Source organism: Ixodes scapularis, unplaced genomic scaffold (genome assembly GCF_016920785.2).
Source record: "Ixodes scapularis isolate PalLabHiFi unplaced genomic scaffold, ASM1692078v2 PGA_scaffold12__126_contigs__length_90152505, whole genome shotgun sequence".
Taxonomy (NCBI): Eukaryota; Metazoa; Arthropoda; class Arachnida; order Ixodida; family Ixodidae; genus Ixodes; species Ixodes scapularis.
In genome coordinates, this window is record NW_024609838.1 from 6,757,502 (window position 1) to 6,775,395 (window position 17,894).

Below are 17,894 nucleotides of genomic sequence, written 5' to 3' on the forward strand. Positions count from 1 at the left end.
CATCGCAATAACAATATAACGGTTCGGGTTCAGTTCCGGAAAAAATACCGGTTCGGTTTCGGTTTTCGGTTCGGTTCGGTTCCGGTTCGACACCCTGGAGGAAACGAATCGGCATTAACACTGGCACACATTTAGTATGTACACGAGGGTTGAGAGGCCAATTATTGACGAGTACAAATTTGTGTAAGTAATAGTGGCTTAAGAAGAGCAAAGTATATTTACGAACATGGATTCATGATCTTAAAGAAGGCAAATATAGTCAATGCAAGGAGCTACTATGTATGTTTGTTAAAATCATTGTGCTCTGCCTTTATAACAAATTCAAAACAGTCGCTTTTGATTATATGGGGAAATCATTTTTGCGGTATGAACATTCGCTTGATACATTTATACATTAATTTAAAGAAACTATACATTGCGCTAGGTCCCATGTCCACAGTCATTAAATATTCTTAAGATATCCAATTCACTTACTTTTTTTGTATACACAAAGGGTTGGCTCCCAGGGTGAAAAACGGGTAAAAGACAGCTTGTGAGTGCCTGACAAAAGCGCCTAGGTACACCATATGTAATGTCGAAGAAAAGCCATCTGCATAGAAATCGCTCAAGTGCAGCGTTGTCGATGCCGAATACACTCTCAAAGCCGCGGAAAAGGACATTGAAAGTAGACGCTGCTGAAAGCGGCATCAATGTCGCCGACGTTGCATCTGTTCAAACAAATAAAGATCTAGTCTACAAAAAGCAATGAAGTGGTGCCTGGCATTCGACTTCAGACAAGCTTGCTCAAGGTCAATTCTCTTGTGCCATTTATTTTTATTGCACCAATTATACGGAAGACAGATGTAGCACTTCACTTGATAGGTTTGTCTCTTATCTCATATTTGAAATATGTTGTAAGGAAACGTCCACATAAGAGGGTTTCCTAAGGTCAACATCTGCTGCAATACCGCTAATTAAAAATTACCTACTCAACCTAGGATTGATCATTGAAACATCTCTCGAGTACTTAATCTGTTTAAAGAAACCGATAGAGGCACTATCACTTCTTTTTTTAATTCTATGCATCATTACAGGGGGGTTTTTTTAGTCGTAAATCTTCACAAAACGTTGGTGTCCTCAAAAATCGAACAGTGAGCACACTTGCAAGTTCATCTGTTCTCTGCAATTAAGCACATTGTTAGACAGGCTGTCGATCTCCTTTTTCACTGTGCCTCCATGCATTAGACTCTTCATTCATTTACTTTCATAGAAAGGTGTCGGCTGGTACGTCCAGTATGACTGTAGACATTGGTAATCTTTCTCCCGCATCATTTCGGTCGTTTCGCTGCCGAACTTGGCCGATTGACGAACATGATCAGATGAAGGTGTTTGTCAAAACGTCTACAATTTGGGCTCATAACCACGTGGTAGCTCCCAAGGTGGCCGATTACCACAGTATAATTGGTTGTTGTACCAGGAGGGATACATTTATATAACAAAAATAAGTGGAACGACATAACACACCATTACAGCCGCGAGCTCACTGAAACCGAAACCAACCAAACTGAAGCCACCTTATGGAGCCACATGTGTCAGCGCCCCCGTCCGCCGGTCAGGTAACTACCGAGATAAAAAGGTCTATAGTGGCTGGAAAAAAAAAGTGGCTCAGTGTTTGTCTGCGTTGAAAAAAACATGAGCAAAAACAACTATAAGCTAATATGTTTGTGCATCGTCCTTCCTCCCAACCTTGACAGAAATTCCCAGTTGGGCCACTGACAGGATCGTAAGTTTATTCTACGAGGAGCAGGCTAAACGACGGCGCATGTCGGGAAACGCCTGCTAGCGTGGCGATACAAGTGTCCAGTCGACCCTGTTCAGGAGGAAGAAATTGGCGCAAGACTTCTGGGTGGGAGCAAGCGCAATGTCGTGGTCCATGCTGTGCTTCCTGATGGCAGCCCACGTCCCGATGATGGCCGACAGCCAGAGTCCCGCACGCATGCTCTGCCCTGCAAAGGACAGGGATGGCGCATAAGTTGCGCAAAGGGTGTGGTGTCGGTCGGAAGAGAACTTTCCAAGGCCGAATACGTAACCCACCGCATGCAAAATGTCAAGTCCTTGACTCTGCATCAGTAATTACGATTGCCTTATGATGATACCGGAATATTGATGGCTGCCTTTTGAACTGCTGGGATTTCCCCGATGCTAAAATTGTGACTCTTATATCCGTAGCGCAATGCGTAGTGTTACAGCTGACCCTTCTCCAAACCCCTTCGAGCAAAATATTGGCAACAGTCATTTCTCGGGCGCGAAGCCTGCGATTGGATTTGTCCTCGCCGTACGTCGGGGCAGCACTCGTTTTTGATACGAGGAGTTTGCACCCAACGCCAACGCAGCCCTCGTGTCCAATGCGTGCTCGAAGTGCGTGCCTTAACGGACGACTGTCGCAGCGGCTTCTGGGTCTTCCGAGAAGGGTTAATTTTGTATCCTAGCTTCTTGACTCTTAGGATGAAACTTAATAGCAATAGAGCACACAAATTGTTAAAAACTCTCCTAGCGATTTCGATACATGCTGACAAACGAAATGAAACATGAAAAAATGAAGATGCAATCGATATGCACCACGAGTGGGCACAGAAAGGACGTGGGAGGGGTTCTTTTTAAGCCTTCAAATGATATATTACAGTGATCCTGCCAGGCCCTCGTAACAAAACCAAAAACCTCAAAGTTATACTTTTTTTCCTGGTGCTCGTGCTGGCACGTCTTAAAATCATCGGCGTGTGAGACTGATTTGCCGAGAAGCAGGGTTAGCCTTCTGCTCTCTCCGTGGCAGGCATTCATCGATTTCACACACCACAGTCTTAGTCTACTCCGCAACGTACCGTAATTCTATGCTATGATGCATGCACTGTGGCTTTGTTCCGCCCCCTGCACAACTCAGAAGTAAGCTTGGACTCACATTTGGCACCAAACACCGATGCAGCAGCCACACCTCCCAGGAAGTGCGTCGCAGGGCTGTCTTTGCCGGTAAGCTTGGTTGCAATCAGGTTGGTTGCCACAAAGGCACCGCCCGCAGTCACTGCGACAAAGGGAGACTTGAATGCATGGGACATCAAGAAGCCTCGCGTTCTTACCGTCACAGTTCCAAACTCGGTGGAAAGAAATCACTATTCGCATTTAAAGATATAACACAGTGAGGATTATGCGGATTGCCCGAAAAGAACAAACCAACATACAGCTGTTGTAGTCATAAAACAACTATCCGGAGAGCAGCAGTGGAGTACTTGAAATTCCCACATGTGTGGAAGCGTAGGTTAATGTTTATATTGCAAGACCTGCGCCGTAGGAAAACACACGCGCAAGCACCAAGAGAAAGGCACTACAAACACAAGGTTCAACTTTCACCTGGGAAGACCACACGTCAAATATAGTTCTGTCTAAATGTTTAAACGGTCCGGTGAACTTTGCAACGCGCTAAGTTGCTGAAATCGGCTGATTCTAGCGGACAAATTGAGGCGCAACCATCAGTGCGAGCAAAGTCAAGGCTACGGCGTTTGCATAGCCAGCATTGAGCTAAAAGCCATCACCATTACCCCTTTTTGTTTGTTTTACTTCTCCGCGCAAGCGTAACACGTGACGTCAGCAACGTTTCCTCTCGGCATTCAGCGATGCCCACGTGATTAGCGTCAAGTGCCTGCACAGCACGCATCTTGGGAGTTGCTTGGCCGTCCCGCCATTAACGGCAGCATAGCTGCCGTGCTCGTTTCAGTTTGTGATTATTGTCTCCTGGAGTTTCGTTCGCACTACATGCGCAGGCTGATGTCGCAGTTGTGCAGATATGGTTGAATGTCGTAGACACCAAAACGTGGTGAAGAGTTCAATGCAGACAACACTTGTGCTTGGCACATGCCTGCCCCAATTTCATCCGTTATTGCGTAAAGAATCACAAGACATTTCATACCACGTGACAGCCATGATGATTTTAACCCAAAACTGGGGCATGGTTGAAAAAACCCCGAGACAGGAGCAGAAGGAGGAAAATATTTTTGCAGCTGGAAGAAAAAGTAACAGGAACAGATGGCATCTCTAACTCAGCTAATTATTTTATTCAATCAACCTCCTTCCCTATATACACAACTACAACCGCCACAAATGCACCAAACATCCTGTTTTTCAAGGTCACACACAGACAACCCTCACCCACAACACGAAAGGAACCAAGTGAGGCCTCCTACAAAGCACAACCACCTTTTGGTTTAGATAAAAACCCTTCTAGACAGCTAGAGGTCACAAAAATATAGAATGCTTCTGAACTATGACACACATACACATACACGTCTGATCCACCCTTTGGGTGGATCAGACGAAAACCTTCTGAACTCCTATCTCCAAAAACCACAGCTAACAAAACAAAAAATAAAAAAAAAACTTTTCAGCTGTGACACACAGCCATGGTTGCACCCTTGATGCATCATCTACACAGTGGTCTTTTCAAGTCTTGACCGAACAGAACTTTTTCTTTCTAGGACAAAAGATTTAAAAAAAAAACATTCAACCCAACTATAAAAAAACAGTCATTGATAAGGGATGCATAAAGCTCCACATTTGTCCCAAACCTCGCACCTTGACTTCAAGCATACAGGAAAGACCATCAAGGGGACGAACAAAGCACTGGCAAATAGTGGACAACCAAGGCAATGCGCAACTAGAGTAGCAAAAATTATTTTGAAGTACTACCAAGCTGCAAAGAGGTCCGACTGATAGAGTGTCCTATTGTTCTTATCCAGATTGTCTATTTTACAACCCTCTTCATGTTATCTAACTCTTGGAGTACCATTTCTGTTCCTGACCTTTGTGCACTGCAATTACCTTTAAAGATACCTTTGGCTTGTGATCTTAAGTATGTAGGGCAAACTTCAAGGGTGTATCAATGACAGGTTAGGAGAATACAAAAGAAACAAAGAATAATGCTGCAAATTTGGAATTAGCTAAACACCTGCATGAATGCAGTAATTGTAGTGCACAATGGTCAGGAACAGAAATAGTACACCAAGAATTAGATAGCATGAAGAGAGTTGTAAGAGAGACAATTTAAATAAAAAGAAAAGGACACTGTCTCATTTAGGCCTCTTTGCAGCTTGGTAGTACATCAAAGAAATTTTTGCAACTCTAGTTGCACGTTGTGTTGGTTGTCCAAAATGTGCTTTTTTTTTTTTTTTTTTTTTTTTTGTCCCTTTGATGGTTTTTCCTGTACACTAGAAGTCGGGGTGTGAGGTTTCGGTCAAGCTTGGAGCTTTATGCCTCCCTTATCAATAACTTTTTTTTTTTTTTTTTTTTTTAATAGTTGGGTTAATTGTTTTTTTATTGTTAGTTGATCTTTTTTTTGTCCTAGAAAGAAAAAGTCATGTACAGTCAAGACCAGCAGCGTAGACTTTCCATTTTCCCGGGGGGGGGAGGGGGGAGGAGGGGTGTGTGTGTGTGCTGAGTGTTATTTTTTTGCCAGAACTGGAGATGGAAGCTAACGAAAACACGCTGGAATTCCATTTCCCATGTATTTTGTCAATAAAGGCAACGTGCGCGTTATTTTGTTTACATGTCACTACTAGAAGCTTGCTACATGGCACGTAAACAGCGCCTCGGTAAGGATCATGGCCCAAGCCCGAGGGGGGGGGGGCTCTGCCCCCCCCCCCCCCCCCCCCCTTTTCCCCGGATTTCACCAGGGAGGCACAAGCCCCACTGCCCCCCCCATAGTCTATGCCTATGGTCAAAACTCTATTGAAAAGGTCACAGTGTAAATGATGCACCAAGAGTGCAACCCTGACTGTGTGTCGTGGCTAAAAAAAAAATTGTCTTTTTGTTAGTGTGACTTTTTGAGATAGGAGTCCAGAAGCTTTTTCCCTAAGCCACCGAAAGGAATCACTGTGTGTGTGTGTCGTGGTTCCAAAGCATTGTATATTTTTGTGACCTCTAGCTGTCCAGAAAAATTTTTGTCTAAACCGAAAAGTGGTTGCATTTTGTAGGCCGCCTCGCTTTGTTTCTTTTGTGATGTGGGTGGGGGTTGTGCGCGCGACCTTGAAAAACAGGATGTTCGCTGGTTTTGTGGCGTTTGTAGTTCTGTATATTGTCACGGATGGTAACCAGAAAAACAATAAATAAACAGAAAGAAATAAACGTTCTATGTGGCAAACTTGTGCCAAAAATAAAAGGGTACAAAAGATAATAACAGAGTGTCGCGGACGTCGAAGTCGGCGTAACAGCAGAGTCAAACGCTGGGGCGAGACCGACTCTGCTCGCCTTGCGGAGTCCCTTATGTACCCTTGTAGGTTTCTGGATCATTCGGTGCGTAGAACATTCAGAACTTGATCAGACGAGAATGTTCTCAACTTTACGAGAAGGCCAAGTTGAAAGAATAAATAGAAGGACAGTCCGCAGACTGGAATCGAACCTACACCTTCCGAGCGACAGTCAAGCGCGGTAACCACTCGGCCACACATGCGCTTGCTCGCCAACGCGCGTGGCATTATAGGTAGGTTGGTTCAATTTAATTATTAGCTGAGTCAGAGAAACTGTCCCTGTTACTTTCTCTTCCACTGTAATATATTTTCCTCCTGCCCATCTCAGGTTAAAATCATCACGGTAAACTTCCACCAGCCCGCCTGAACACTGACCGTCCCTTTGTGATAGCCACGTTTTTGGCGGCCCGAGGCCAATGTTGCCAGACGAAGCCGAAGTTTCGGTTACAATTTTTGCTCAAGTTTAAAGTAAGATTCAACTATATATATATTTTTGCGAAGCAAATAATGTAGTATCTTTTATTAGAGCTTTTTAATGTGAAATCTCTCATTATCCCCAAATTTTAAGAATTGAGCGGAGACGTCTTTTAAAGGGTAGCACCGGTCAAAAGTCGAACCAAAGTAAATGACTGATAACAACTTACAGAGATACAAGCACTGCCAAAATATTGCACTAACGGGAAACCGCGATCCACTCTAAAACCAATATTAAAAATGGCACGTCCAGCTTCTTAGCAGGCACTCAGCAGTTTGGCTGTTTGAAGAGCAAACTTGTGCCCTCAGCCCTGTTGTCATCTTCGTTTCAAATGGAGTTTCTTGTTTGTCCTGCCACCTCTTTTGCAGTGTTTTTCTGCTGCATTTTCAGCCGTCCCAGAGGACGATTTTTGCATGCATGCTCTACGGCGATCGCACAAAAAGATTACTGATTCCACACTTGCACAAGCGCGTCGTGGTGCCGAAGGCGGCATTCACTGGCAGCCATAGTTTAGTCTGTTTCTGCTCAGCGCAAGCTTACGTTTCCGCAACATGCACTGCACACCATCAAGATTGCAGTTCTCCTCAGAAGTGGGGGCTCGTTTCAAGCCTGAATTCATCGTGTCAAGCTCTCTTTTCGGCCGGCAACTTTAATACTTGCTACAGATGCTTGTTATCTGCAAAGCAATAAAACAACCGTAGCATCTTACCTCACCCATTGGAACTACTCCTGCAACTAGGCCCGTCATACGCTTGCCGGTACCGCGGTACAAACTTTTCGTCACACGAGAGCTGGGTTCGGATTCGAATTTAGGGCTAACCCCTTTGGGGGATCTCAACTAGGGTGCTGGATATAGCCATTCGCATGGCCATCCAGCAGCCGTCCAGTCTTGGTTTTGTTGCTTCAACTGGTGGTCCACCCTTGGCTCGCTGCTCGGCCGGCCGACTTCGTCGCCGTCCCGGAAATTCAGTGCCACCGCCATGTTCCGGCTGCAGGCTGCTCGAGTGCGACGTACTCCGCCGTCACCCCTTTTGTGCACCCGGTGCATCTCATGTTTACATCAGAGTATTTTGCTCCACATACCCGAGTACCCAGCGTCCCTCTTTGGGCATCCAAGGGTAGTGCACTGCCCCTGCTGGTATCCAGGAAGTCCATTCTCTTGGTCTCCTCCCTAGTGTACAGGGTAATCGCCGACTTCCATGCCACCGCCTCGGCCCACTGCTGCACCTACCTTTGATACACCCTGGCCCATACGTCTCCCCGTTGTCCCTCGTGCCTTTCTTCAGCTGAATAGAGGAGTGGGTCACTGACGCCATACCTCAGGAACAGCTGGCGAGTTCAACGCACCCATCGGGTCGAGATGATCTTCAGGTGTACATATTTGTACACCTTTCTTGCACAGCTTTGCTCGGGCCTCCCTGGCATTGAAACTGGCCCCACCCCATGTCCCCCTGTACAACTTCATTCGGTGTTCCTATGCTGGCTTTCAGAGCTGCTGGAACCCACTTCTCTCTGTCGCACTTCGAGGCATTCCCGGGTTCGTGACGAATGGCACAACACGCCATTTCCGAACACAAGCCCTGGCACCGCGACCCTCTTCCACACTGCACGGGTCACTTCGTACCGGTTGTATGCCCGAAGGGCCTTGGCCGTAGCGATTACGCTGCTTCTCCTACTCTTTGCCTGGAGCGTGGCCTCTTGCTCTATCAGGTAGTTGTGCCCCGTGTGAATCCAGACACACCAAGATACTTGTATTTTTCCTTCCTTGGCACTGGGTTACCCTGGATGGTCAGGCTGTCGGTCACGAATTCCATTCCTCAGCTGATCAGTGCCAACTTCTGGGCACTGAATCCCAGCCCCAGGGCTGCCCCCATCTTCCCACACTCAGTCATGAGGGCCTGTAGAACCTGCAGAGAGTCTGCCATCAGCATGATGTCTGCATAGGACAGATTGGGGACCCTCCCCCCACTCCTGGCTCCCTCTTCCATGAGCTGCAGGGAAAAGCCCTGGGAGATCTCCTGCAGCTCTCTCGCTATTCCTGCGATGTACAGCATGAATAACAGTGGCGATAGTGGACAGCCCTGTTTCAGCCCCCTGGTGCTGGCCACTGGGGCTGTCATTTCAGGTCGCCACTGAGCCACTACCTTAGTCTCCCTGTACACCTCCCTCAGCAGGTTGATCCACTCCTTGCAGAGTCCTCATTTCATCAGCTGCCTCCAAAATTTCTCGTGGTCCACTGTGTCGTATGCTTTGCTGATATCTAGGAAGCACAGGTATATTGGCCGGTCCTCCCTCCAGGCAATCTTGATTGCCTGTGAGGATGAAGATATTGTCTTCCAAGTGCCTGCTTCGCCGTAACCCCTTCTGCAGTTTCTGCGGGACCTTCTGTGTCTCCACCCATGCAAAGTCTATTTCTGATCATCCACAATTGGTACAGCACTGGTGTGATTGCCAATGGGCGATAATTTCTCAGAAATGTCCTGGTCCTCTTGCCTTTGTAGGTTAGGCGCAGTCGTGACATACACCACAGATCAGGAACTCTTCTCTCAGTAATTACTTGGCTCACGGTCTCCTCTAGGATCCTTCTTGTTTCCTGCCCAAGCTCCTTCTTCAGCCTCATTAGAACTCCACCCATACCTGTGGTCCCTCCCACTCTCTTAAAGGGGCCCTGCAACCACTTTTTGACTGGTTTTTAATTTGCATCAACCTGAGCACACTGAATGTAGTGAATTAGTGAAACTTTTCTTTTCTCGAATTTCGCTTTATTTTAAAAGTTATAGGCAAATTCAAATTACAAAAACAAGAAAACAATAACCGCCTTCATGATGTACCTGGTTCTGCCTTGGGCGGCTGTGAACTAGAGGAGTGGTAGTGAGCTCAGCGAGCATTCACGGCTGCCGCACTCCATGTCGATGGCTCGAGAGGGCGCCGCTAAACCACGTGCTAGATAGGCTGGATGAAGCGGGCGGCCAGGGCGGCTCACATTACATTTGCTGCGCGAGTAAACACTAATTCGGCATGACACTTCATTGGCCACAAACAAAAGCAAACACGGGGTAAAGATCAGTTCAGAACGGGAGCCGTCTCACACTGCCGAACCGCCAAACGGCCAAACCGCAAGCCAAATCGGCTTGCCGAAGGCCTTCAGAACGCACGGAACCGGTCGGATCCTCCAGCCAATACGACCGCAGCGCCACAGCATACATCCGGGACCTTTCAACGCTTGACGCTTCACAGCAATGCGTGGTGCGCGTTGCCTGATCCCACTGCCCCTTACTAGTACGTGCCGCCTTTTTCACCGCTTGGTGGAAGTTATGTCGACGAATCATTTCTTGTTTCCGTACTTTATAAACTACATTTGTTTCTTTTCTGATCTAAAATACTAAACAAAAACTACTTTCCTAAATAATTTAAACAATTCGCCCCACTTATATTTCGTATTTCGAATAAAAAATAAACTTAGAGGCTCTGACCAGTCGTAAGAGAGGAGCTGGCGAGGACCGACAACATCACAATGTCAACACATGCCGCACGTGTTCAGTACCACGGGGTCGCCTTTAGGTGAAGGAGGCTTCCGCGTCGCCCGGTTAAAACATGACACACTGATATTCAGTTACTCTCTCCGTGTCCGCTAAGTTGCCTGAACCACAAGAGATGTGGAAACCATAAAAAAGGTAGACGCTTAAATAAGATTGCAGGGCCCCTTTAAAGGGCCCATGAAACGAATTTTGGACTGGAATAAATCAATTTATATTGGGATTTCACTAATAGGGCATCGTTTAGTGGGCCAAAAGAACAAAGGTAGAAAGTCAGAAGCCTGACTTTTGGTACGAAAATTTTGAAAACACAGCGGACTATTTCGTACCTCCTTCCCTTCGTAAGCTCTCTGCCTTTTCACTGAGATACATCCGCAGACCCCGCAGCGCGTCACCGGGCACCCGCAGCGCGTCATCGGGCCCAAACGCACATGACACTGCACCGGACCTCGCTTAATCCCTTCACCACTAAGCTGACATCGTGGTGGAAGCTACGTGCTCGCCGGACCAATCAGGCGCCTCCCTTTCATCACCTGATCCCATTCTCTGCGGGTCGGTATGCACGAGAGAGCTTAATCACGTGGCAAAAGTGTGGCCGGGCCCAACGAGCACGCAGCTTCCACAGCACTGTCAGCTTTGGGGTGAAAGGGGTGGGGAATGCAAATTGTCTGGACTTTGAACGACGGGCTAATCTTCTAGGGGGACAATGGCTGTGTCCGGCTACACAAGCGAGATTCCCAGCAAGAGGGGACACCCCCTTTCCGTCTTCTTGAACTGTTTGGTAGAATGCGCGATTTATGAGTTGAGGAGGAAAGCTAAACAGGAAAAAGTTGGAAAAGCGTTTCATGACTATTGCTTTCTTCACCTCTCTCTCTGTGATTTTGTCCTTGCTTGGCTGCTGCAGCTGATCACAAGGGCTGCCATCATGCTGGAGCCAGTAGTTTCGGTTGCGTTGTGGACTCTCAAAACAAACCTTTGAGATAGAATACTTATCTACAAAACTACACAAGGCATAGAAAAAACAAACAAAAAAAAAAGGACATTTTGTAGTTCAGGGACACTTTTTTTACTAAAAACTGTTGTAATCCTAAAATCGAGAAAATGTACCAGAGTTACCCTTTAACGTCCCACTGTGGATCCCTCTAAGACATTCACAGTGGCCAGGAATTTTCACAACAGGCAAGAGGAATTGAACATGCTTACCTAAACAGCCTAGGAAGTAACATAGGTTTACGACCGTCCTTTCTTTTGCTCTAGCCTAACATTGTATTTTTTTTTTTTTTGTATTTTTATTGCACTTTTATTGTACAGTGCCGCCCGGTGTGCAGGTATTCAGGGAAAGGCAGTGTGCCCATACACGTTTAGTGCCCCTGACACCGACCGGGCAACGCTATAAATTGAGATTAAAAAAAAAAAAAAAGGGGGGGGGGGGGGGGGGGGGGGGCAACGAAGGTAAGTATTGGTCAGCAACAGACAAAAGGGTCAAGGCACACATACTGTACAGTACCTAAAGAGGACATATAAGTACACACACAAGCTTATATGGGGGACGCGATTGCTCTGCGCAGCTCCCGAATGTCATCACGGTGGTATGGGAAAGTTTCTGTCATCTTTGAGGGGAGTGACCTCCAGAGAGTTGTAGCACGTATGAGCCACGACTTGCTGTGGCGCAGGGTCCGCGATAGAGGGGGCTGCAGCCTGCCAGTGCGTTTGTTGAGGCGCAGTGGAAAGGGGACCTCAGGCGGACCAGTGCCCATAAAGAGGCCCCCCTACGGTGTTGTAGGCTCTGCCACTTGGCGTGCTGTAGGAGTCTTGCAGTGGGGAGGTCCCTCGAGGCCGTGTGGCACGATGATGGGAACACACGTCTGTAGAGCGTGAGGGTTGCTCTCCGCTGGATACCCTCAAGGGAGCTCTTCAGAGCAGTTGAGGGGGGATCCCATATAGCTGAACAAAACTCGAGTTGAGGGAGCACCAGAGCCGTGTATAGATCTCTAAGTGATGCCGCCGGCATGCCGCAGGTGATGTGAGTAATGAATCCCAATGTGCGCCTTGCACGGGAGGTGGTCTCGTGCACGTGTCTACTGAAATTTAGGTTCTGATCGAATGTAACTCCGAGAATTTTGCTGTGGCTGACGTTGGGTAGGGAGATGTCACCAAGTGTAAGACTGCAAGTAAGTGATCTGTTATATGAGGACACGCTGATCGTCATGCTTTGGCTTTTTTTGAGGTTTATCGGCAGCTTGTGGATCGTAGACCAGTGGAGACAGGCGTTGAGGTCACTCTGTAGGGAGGTAAATGTGTCAGGTGAGTTCAGGGGCTGTATGAGCGTGAGGTCATCGGCATATAATATGGCTTTGGATTGCATGCCATCAGTGATGTCATTCACATAAATGGAGAACAGCGTTGGTCCCAATACGCTGCCCTGTGGAACGCCGGCAAGCACAGTGCAGGGCGGCGAGAGGTGGCCATGGAAGGCCACTCGTTGGGTCCGGCCACTGACGAAGTTCATCAGCCAGTTGGCCAGGGTGCCCTCAATGCCAACCTTCTCTATCTTTTGGGGAAGAAGCGCATGGTCAATCCGGTCGAATGCTTTGGAGAAGTCCAACTGGACTAACTTGCAGGGAGTTTGCTGATCAAGATACGTGCTAAGTGTATGGACAGCCACGGCCAGGGCGGTCTCGCAGCTGTGCCTTCGTCGGAAGCCATGCTGTGCAGGGCTGAACAGTCCATTGCCCTCCATGTGGTCCAAGATTTTCTTATTGATTATTCTTTTAAGGCACACTATTGAGGTTGATGCGATGGGGCGATAGGAGTCCGTGGTGTCCGTGTCAAGTCCACCTCCCTTGTGAACAGGTGTTATAATGGACCTCTTCCAGGCCGACGGAACAGTGCCGGAATCCAGGAGTCGCTGGAACATCATGGTCAGGATAGGCTTGATTACAGGGGCAGAGAGCTTGAAAAATGCAGGATGCACTTGGTCTGGCCCAGGGTTCTGGGCTGTGCGGATGGAGGACACTGAGTCATGTACAGTCGGGGACAAAAGTCTCCAGGACACGCGAGCTGCGGCTAAAACGCATTGCTCTGCCATCTGCCAGCGGGTCGCCTGGTTTCGAGATCACACAAAAGCGCATGCGCGTCCTACTCTGTCTGCAAACATGTGTTTTCCCGCTCTTCTGCAGCACAGCGCCCAGCTCGGAATCGGGCGCGTGGTACTGCCTCGGAGATAGCGCTGGCAGCTTACGAGCGTCTGCTACACATTCCGAAACACGAGATACCGCCTGGGGCATTGCGCCGCATTTCGCCGTGCGAGCGCACCTTGCTTTATAACCAGTTGATTTTATCGCCATCAGTTGAGCTGCCGTGACTTCTTGTTTTATAGGTGCCATGTCAGTAAGCGCTATCTCCGAGGCGGTACCCCGCGCCCGATTCCGAGTTAGGCGCCGCGCCGCAGAAGAGCGGGAAGGCGCACATGTTGGCACGCACATGTTGGCACGCATCTCGAAACCAGGCGACCCGCCGGCAGATGGCAGAACAATGCGTTTCAGTCGCAGCTCGCGTGTCCTGGAGACTTTTGTCCCCGACTGTACACCCTGTTCTGTGATTCAGAACAGGATGTACTTCAGAAAATCTAATGCCAATTATTTACACGCGCATCCTGCTTTTATATGGAAGAGCAGCAAAAGATCCGTAGATCGGCTGAGCAGAGGTGGAAGCAGCTGGAATTAAAAGGATTAGTGGCGCCTCCAACACCATTCGCTTACTTCAGTTGACCACACTCTGAGCAGCGGTGAATGGTGCCTCTTCTGACTGCCAGGGAAGTCTGAGAAAGCTGTGCTGACTAATTATTCGTGAATGAGAAAACCAAAAACGAGGCCTGAAACTTGGTCCCTTCGAGCGTAATTTCAAAAAGCCCACTCGGGCGGCAGAGCTCCACACTTACCGATTGGTAGCGTCCAATATCCAACGCGGCCAAGCACGGGCACCAAGCCGCTCGCATGGCTTACGGCAATAGCGTCACCGACTCCCAACACAATGCCTACAAGAGAAGGAGACCACACAAATGAGAGAGTCACATTTTACAAGCTTCGCGCACGAGGCCGAACAGCCAAAGGACACGCGTGAGCAGGCTGGTCATGCGTGAGGTTTTCATGCTGAAGACGTTCATTCAGATCAAAGTGCGGAGATCGTATCTCCACTCAAACTATGGACTATGGGGTATTTACGATCACGGGGTGCGGTTTCCGACGAGCAGCCAGACCACGGGCCACGTACTCACCCAACTTGGTGCACTTGTACGTGAAGAAGCACATCTTTTCCAGCCCCTCTTGATCGGCCGGGGTGCGGTAGTAGCTGAACGGTTTGATGCCCTTCTCTTCCCTCTCGAGCCGCCACTTGTTCGGCAGGTCGAGCCAGCGCAAGGCAGGGGGTGGCAGGTACACCATTGTCAAGGTCTTGCCACTTTTGGCTGGTGGAGAAAGCCCGTATGACCTCTAGCAAGTCCTCGGGAGGCCTCGGAGATCTGCCTAGCACCTCAACATTTCCCAAAGTCCCCGTCGCGAGTCTAGTCGGCTTGGTATAAGCCGCTAAGAAGTCGGCTCAAGCCATATCAAGCCGCATATAAAAAAAAAATAAAAAAAAGTAGTTGGATTTGTTGAACACGTTCAAATCAAATGCTCCTGTTTCGATTATTATTATACATCTATATATATATATATTTTTTTTTTTTTTTTTTTTTTATTGAATGCTAGTTTTTTGGCCGAACATCCCCATCCCTGCCACCCCTGCCCGTTTTGAGTCGTGAGCAGTTCTACTGCACTCGCTAAATTTCCCGTGTACAACTGAAGACTGACCAGACGCCCATTGAGGCAACACACGCGCCATACACCCTTGACTACTATGCCATGTAAGAATAAAATTCAAATGTATAACCCAATTTCTTTTCTTTTTTTCTGTTTACACAGCGAAGGCGAGTCAGTATTCTCTGTCGTCTTCGTACGAAGCGGAGCTCACGAAAATGTTTTTGAGCAGGCTCAGATCGGCCCCCGAGTTCCCAGTCCGTTCGGCGTTGCCTTTCCGCGCACGTTTGGCGACAATTTGTTGGTCCGTGGGCCTCTGTCTGATGTCTATCGACGCTTCTTCGGGCTCTGCCTGGTCCGACTTTCCTTTCGCTTCGCGCCGCATCCGCTTGCTCTTCTCCACCGAGGCGATGTAGAAGTTGGACTCCCTCTTGGCCTGTGCGATTTCCGTGCGGAGTCGCTGTTCCCTCACCGCCTTCTCGTACGCCAGTCTCTCATTGAGGTGCGTCCAACGAAACCGATGCAGGTATTTGATGCTCCACAGGCTGTAGTAGTAGTCGGCCCTCCGCTTGCCGCCCACTTGGGTGCCGTTGAGAGCATTGGCGACGCACTTGGCAACCTTTTTGTCCGCGAACTCGACCCAGCCCTCGGTGAAACTACGAGCCTTTTTGGCGTTGGGTTTTTCGGGCTGCAGGAATATCCGTCCCAGTTCTCCGAACTTAGAGAGCAAGCTGCGCACCGTCTTCACGTTCATCTTGGGAGGGATGTAGCTTAGGTAGACGACGCCCGGAATCTTCTTTTTAGACTTGGGTCTTTTGCTCGTGGAAACATTCGTCGTAGCCAGAGATGCTGTTTCATCCTTGTTCTGGTCGCCAGAAGCGGCGATTTCGCACGTTGCGGGACTTTCGTTAGCATCCGCGTCGTCTGTCGTTTCCGCCATCTTTGAATCGCCCAATGTGGTGTTTGGTGTGTTTAGTGTTTATCCCATACCGAAAAGTGTCTTGATTTGGCTAAACGTTTCGTAAAAACTGCAGCAATAATTATTAAAAAAAATATAGAGCAGTATATTATGCTAAAATATTATCTACGCAATAAAACAGTAATAGTATTTTAAATGAGTTCACTTACGTTGTTGTTGTGATTGCACTTTTATCAACTAGGTGACACTACATGACACCACCACAAACAAAAGATAAATAGGTGGTAACGGTTTTTCCGTTGATAATGGGCGGTAGCTTGCGCCATCTGGCCTAAAATTAAAAATATGGCTGCTATTTCCCTTCTTTCTTCTTTTATGCCAATTTCTTTTCATTTTATATTTCTACAGGTATTGCCAGGCAGTGGGAGTGATTGCCAGACGGCTCTTTAAAGAAGTAGGCAAAAAAATAGCATACCGCGTCTTAGAATAAAGGGCTACACAGTGCAAAAAAAAAAAAAAAAAAGTGTGTGTGAGAGGTTTGTTTTCGTCTGATCAACCTCTGGCCAAGCAATGATTTTAGCTGTGCGAGTTTAATAGGATATTTTTACACATCCCGTTCAACGCAGAGATAACAAGTCCACGAGCCTTTTCTTTTAATACGCTGGATGTTATTCAAGCTATTATCAACACGCCCGAGAGGACCTCGTGTAACTGTGCTGTTCCGAACGTCCGCGAGCAAACCGAACCCTGCTTTTCGCTTCGCAAAACTAAAGTAGACATCGCGGAAAGCTCAAACTCCGACATAACGTAGCCCTAGCCGTACGAGCAAGATGCTAAAGTTTCAGCACCAACCGTTGTCTAACTTGTTTTTATTAAAAGTTATAAGCGATTTTCTGAAACTTTCAATAGAAAAATGGCGCGCACATGGTGCGCTATGGCGCCAGAAATCAAAAACGGGCGAAAATGGGCTCCATTTTCTCACTGAAATTTTTAGAAAATCACTTATAGCTTTCGAATAAGATAACAATTGGCGCTGAAACTTTGCCACCCTGCTCGAATGACCTGGGCTACATTCTGACGGAGTTCGATCTCTCCGTCATGTCAAGTTTATTTTTGTGTTGCGAAAAACAGGGTTCGATCTTCTCGCGGACACCCAGTATATCTCTAAATATATTATTAACTCTCATTCACATTTTGCGTGCTCTCTGCCGCGTGTGCACATATGCCAATGACGCGCACCAAATCCTCCCTGGAGCACAAGAAAGTGGCGAGTTCATTATCGGCAGATGACGTCATTTTCGTCCGCGCCGTCCGAACCTGAGCGCAAGCGCTTCGGGCCGTCCTTCGGGGCCATCCCAACGCCATCCTCTCGATCGTCTGCTACGCAGCACTTCTGGTGCACGGTCTCCACCGGTGCGGACTGCAAGCGGACAGGTAGGCAACCCCGTCCAAACCTGCCACGCTGCTTGCGGCGCGAAACAATGCTCCACAAACAAAACAAAAGCACCGGGAGCGAAGGTAATAAAAAGAAAAAAAAGAAAAGTTAATCTAAAGAAGAAAGGAGGAACGATGGCGGAGAGGGGCAACGAGAGGATCGCCAGCAGAGCAGACCACAGAACTGGTTGGCCAGAAAGAAGTTGTCGGGTCGCATCGGCGTGGCGAAAAACCGCGCTGAGCGGCTGCTTGCCGTGAGGATACATCGCTGCACAGCCATCGTTTGTTGGGTGAGTCGCCGTTCACAGCTTTTCTGTTCTCTTAAATGCACTCGTTAATGTATCGGACGTGTTCTCTGTGGGGTACGTCAGCCCGACCGAGGTGCGCGCGACGGCAGTGAAACCGAAACAGACTTCGGAGGTCTTTCCACGTACGGAGGGTTGTCCACGCCACTATGGCTACCGG

General features: G+C 48.1%; 2 protein-coding genes across 2 annotated transcripts; both read right to left on the reverse strand.

Annotated features, from left to right (window-relative positions):
• Positions 1-1,743: 1,743 nt before the first annotated feature.
• LOC8031511 lies at positions 1,744-14,858 on the reverse strand. The gene is made up of 4 exons (XM_002405925.5): positions 14,557-14,858; positions 14,221-14,316; positions 2,936-3,055; positions 1,744-1,985 (listed from the first exon to the last, which is right to left on the reverse strand). The coding sequence occupies exons 1-4, from the start codon at positions 14,720-14,722 to the stop codon at positions 1,819-1,821; spliced, it is 549 nt and encodes a 182-aa protein (XP_002405969.2). The 5' UTR covers positions 14,723-14,858; the 3' UTR covers positions 1,744-1,818.
• Positions 14,859-15,203: 345 nt separating this feature from the next.
• LOC8041809 (activator of basal transcription 1) lies at positions 15,204-16,227 on the reverse strand. Its single transcript, XM_002414985.5, has one exon. The coding sequence runs from the start codon at positions 16,014-16,016 to the stop codon at positions 15,252-15,254; it is 765 nt and encodes a 254-aa protein (XP_002415030.5). The 5' UTR covers positions 16,017-16,227; the 3' UTR covers positions 15,204-15,251.
• Between the last annotated feature and the right edge of the window lie 1,667 nt (positions 16,228-17,894).

Bases quoted from the DNA above. Each gene is read 5' to 3' on its own strand.
- LOC8031511 (XM_002405925.5), bottom strand. From the start codon at position 14,722: ATGGTGTACCTGCCACCCCCTGCCTTGCGCTGGCTCGACCTGCCGAAC. The intron at 14,317-14,556 runs GTGAGTACGTGG...CTTCTCTTGTAG, and splicing joins GTACAAGTGCACCAAGTTGG to GCATTGTGTTGGGAGTCGGT. The intron at 1,986-2,935 runs GTGAGTCCAAGC...TGTCCTTTGCAG, and splicing joins ATCGGTGTTTGGTGCCAAAT to GGCAGAGCATGCGTGCGGGA.
- LOC8041809 (XM_002414985.5), bottom strand. From the start codon at position 16,016: ATGGCGGAAACGACAGACGACGCGGATGCTAACGAAAGTCCCGCAACG.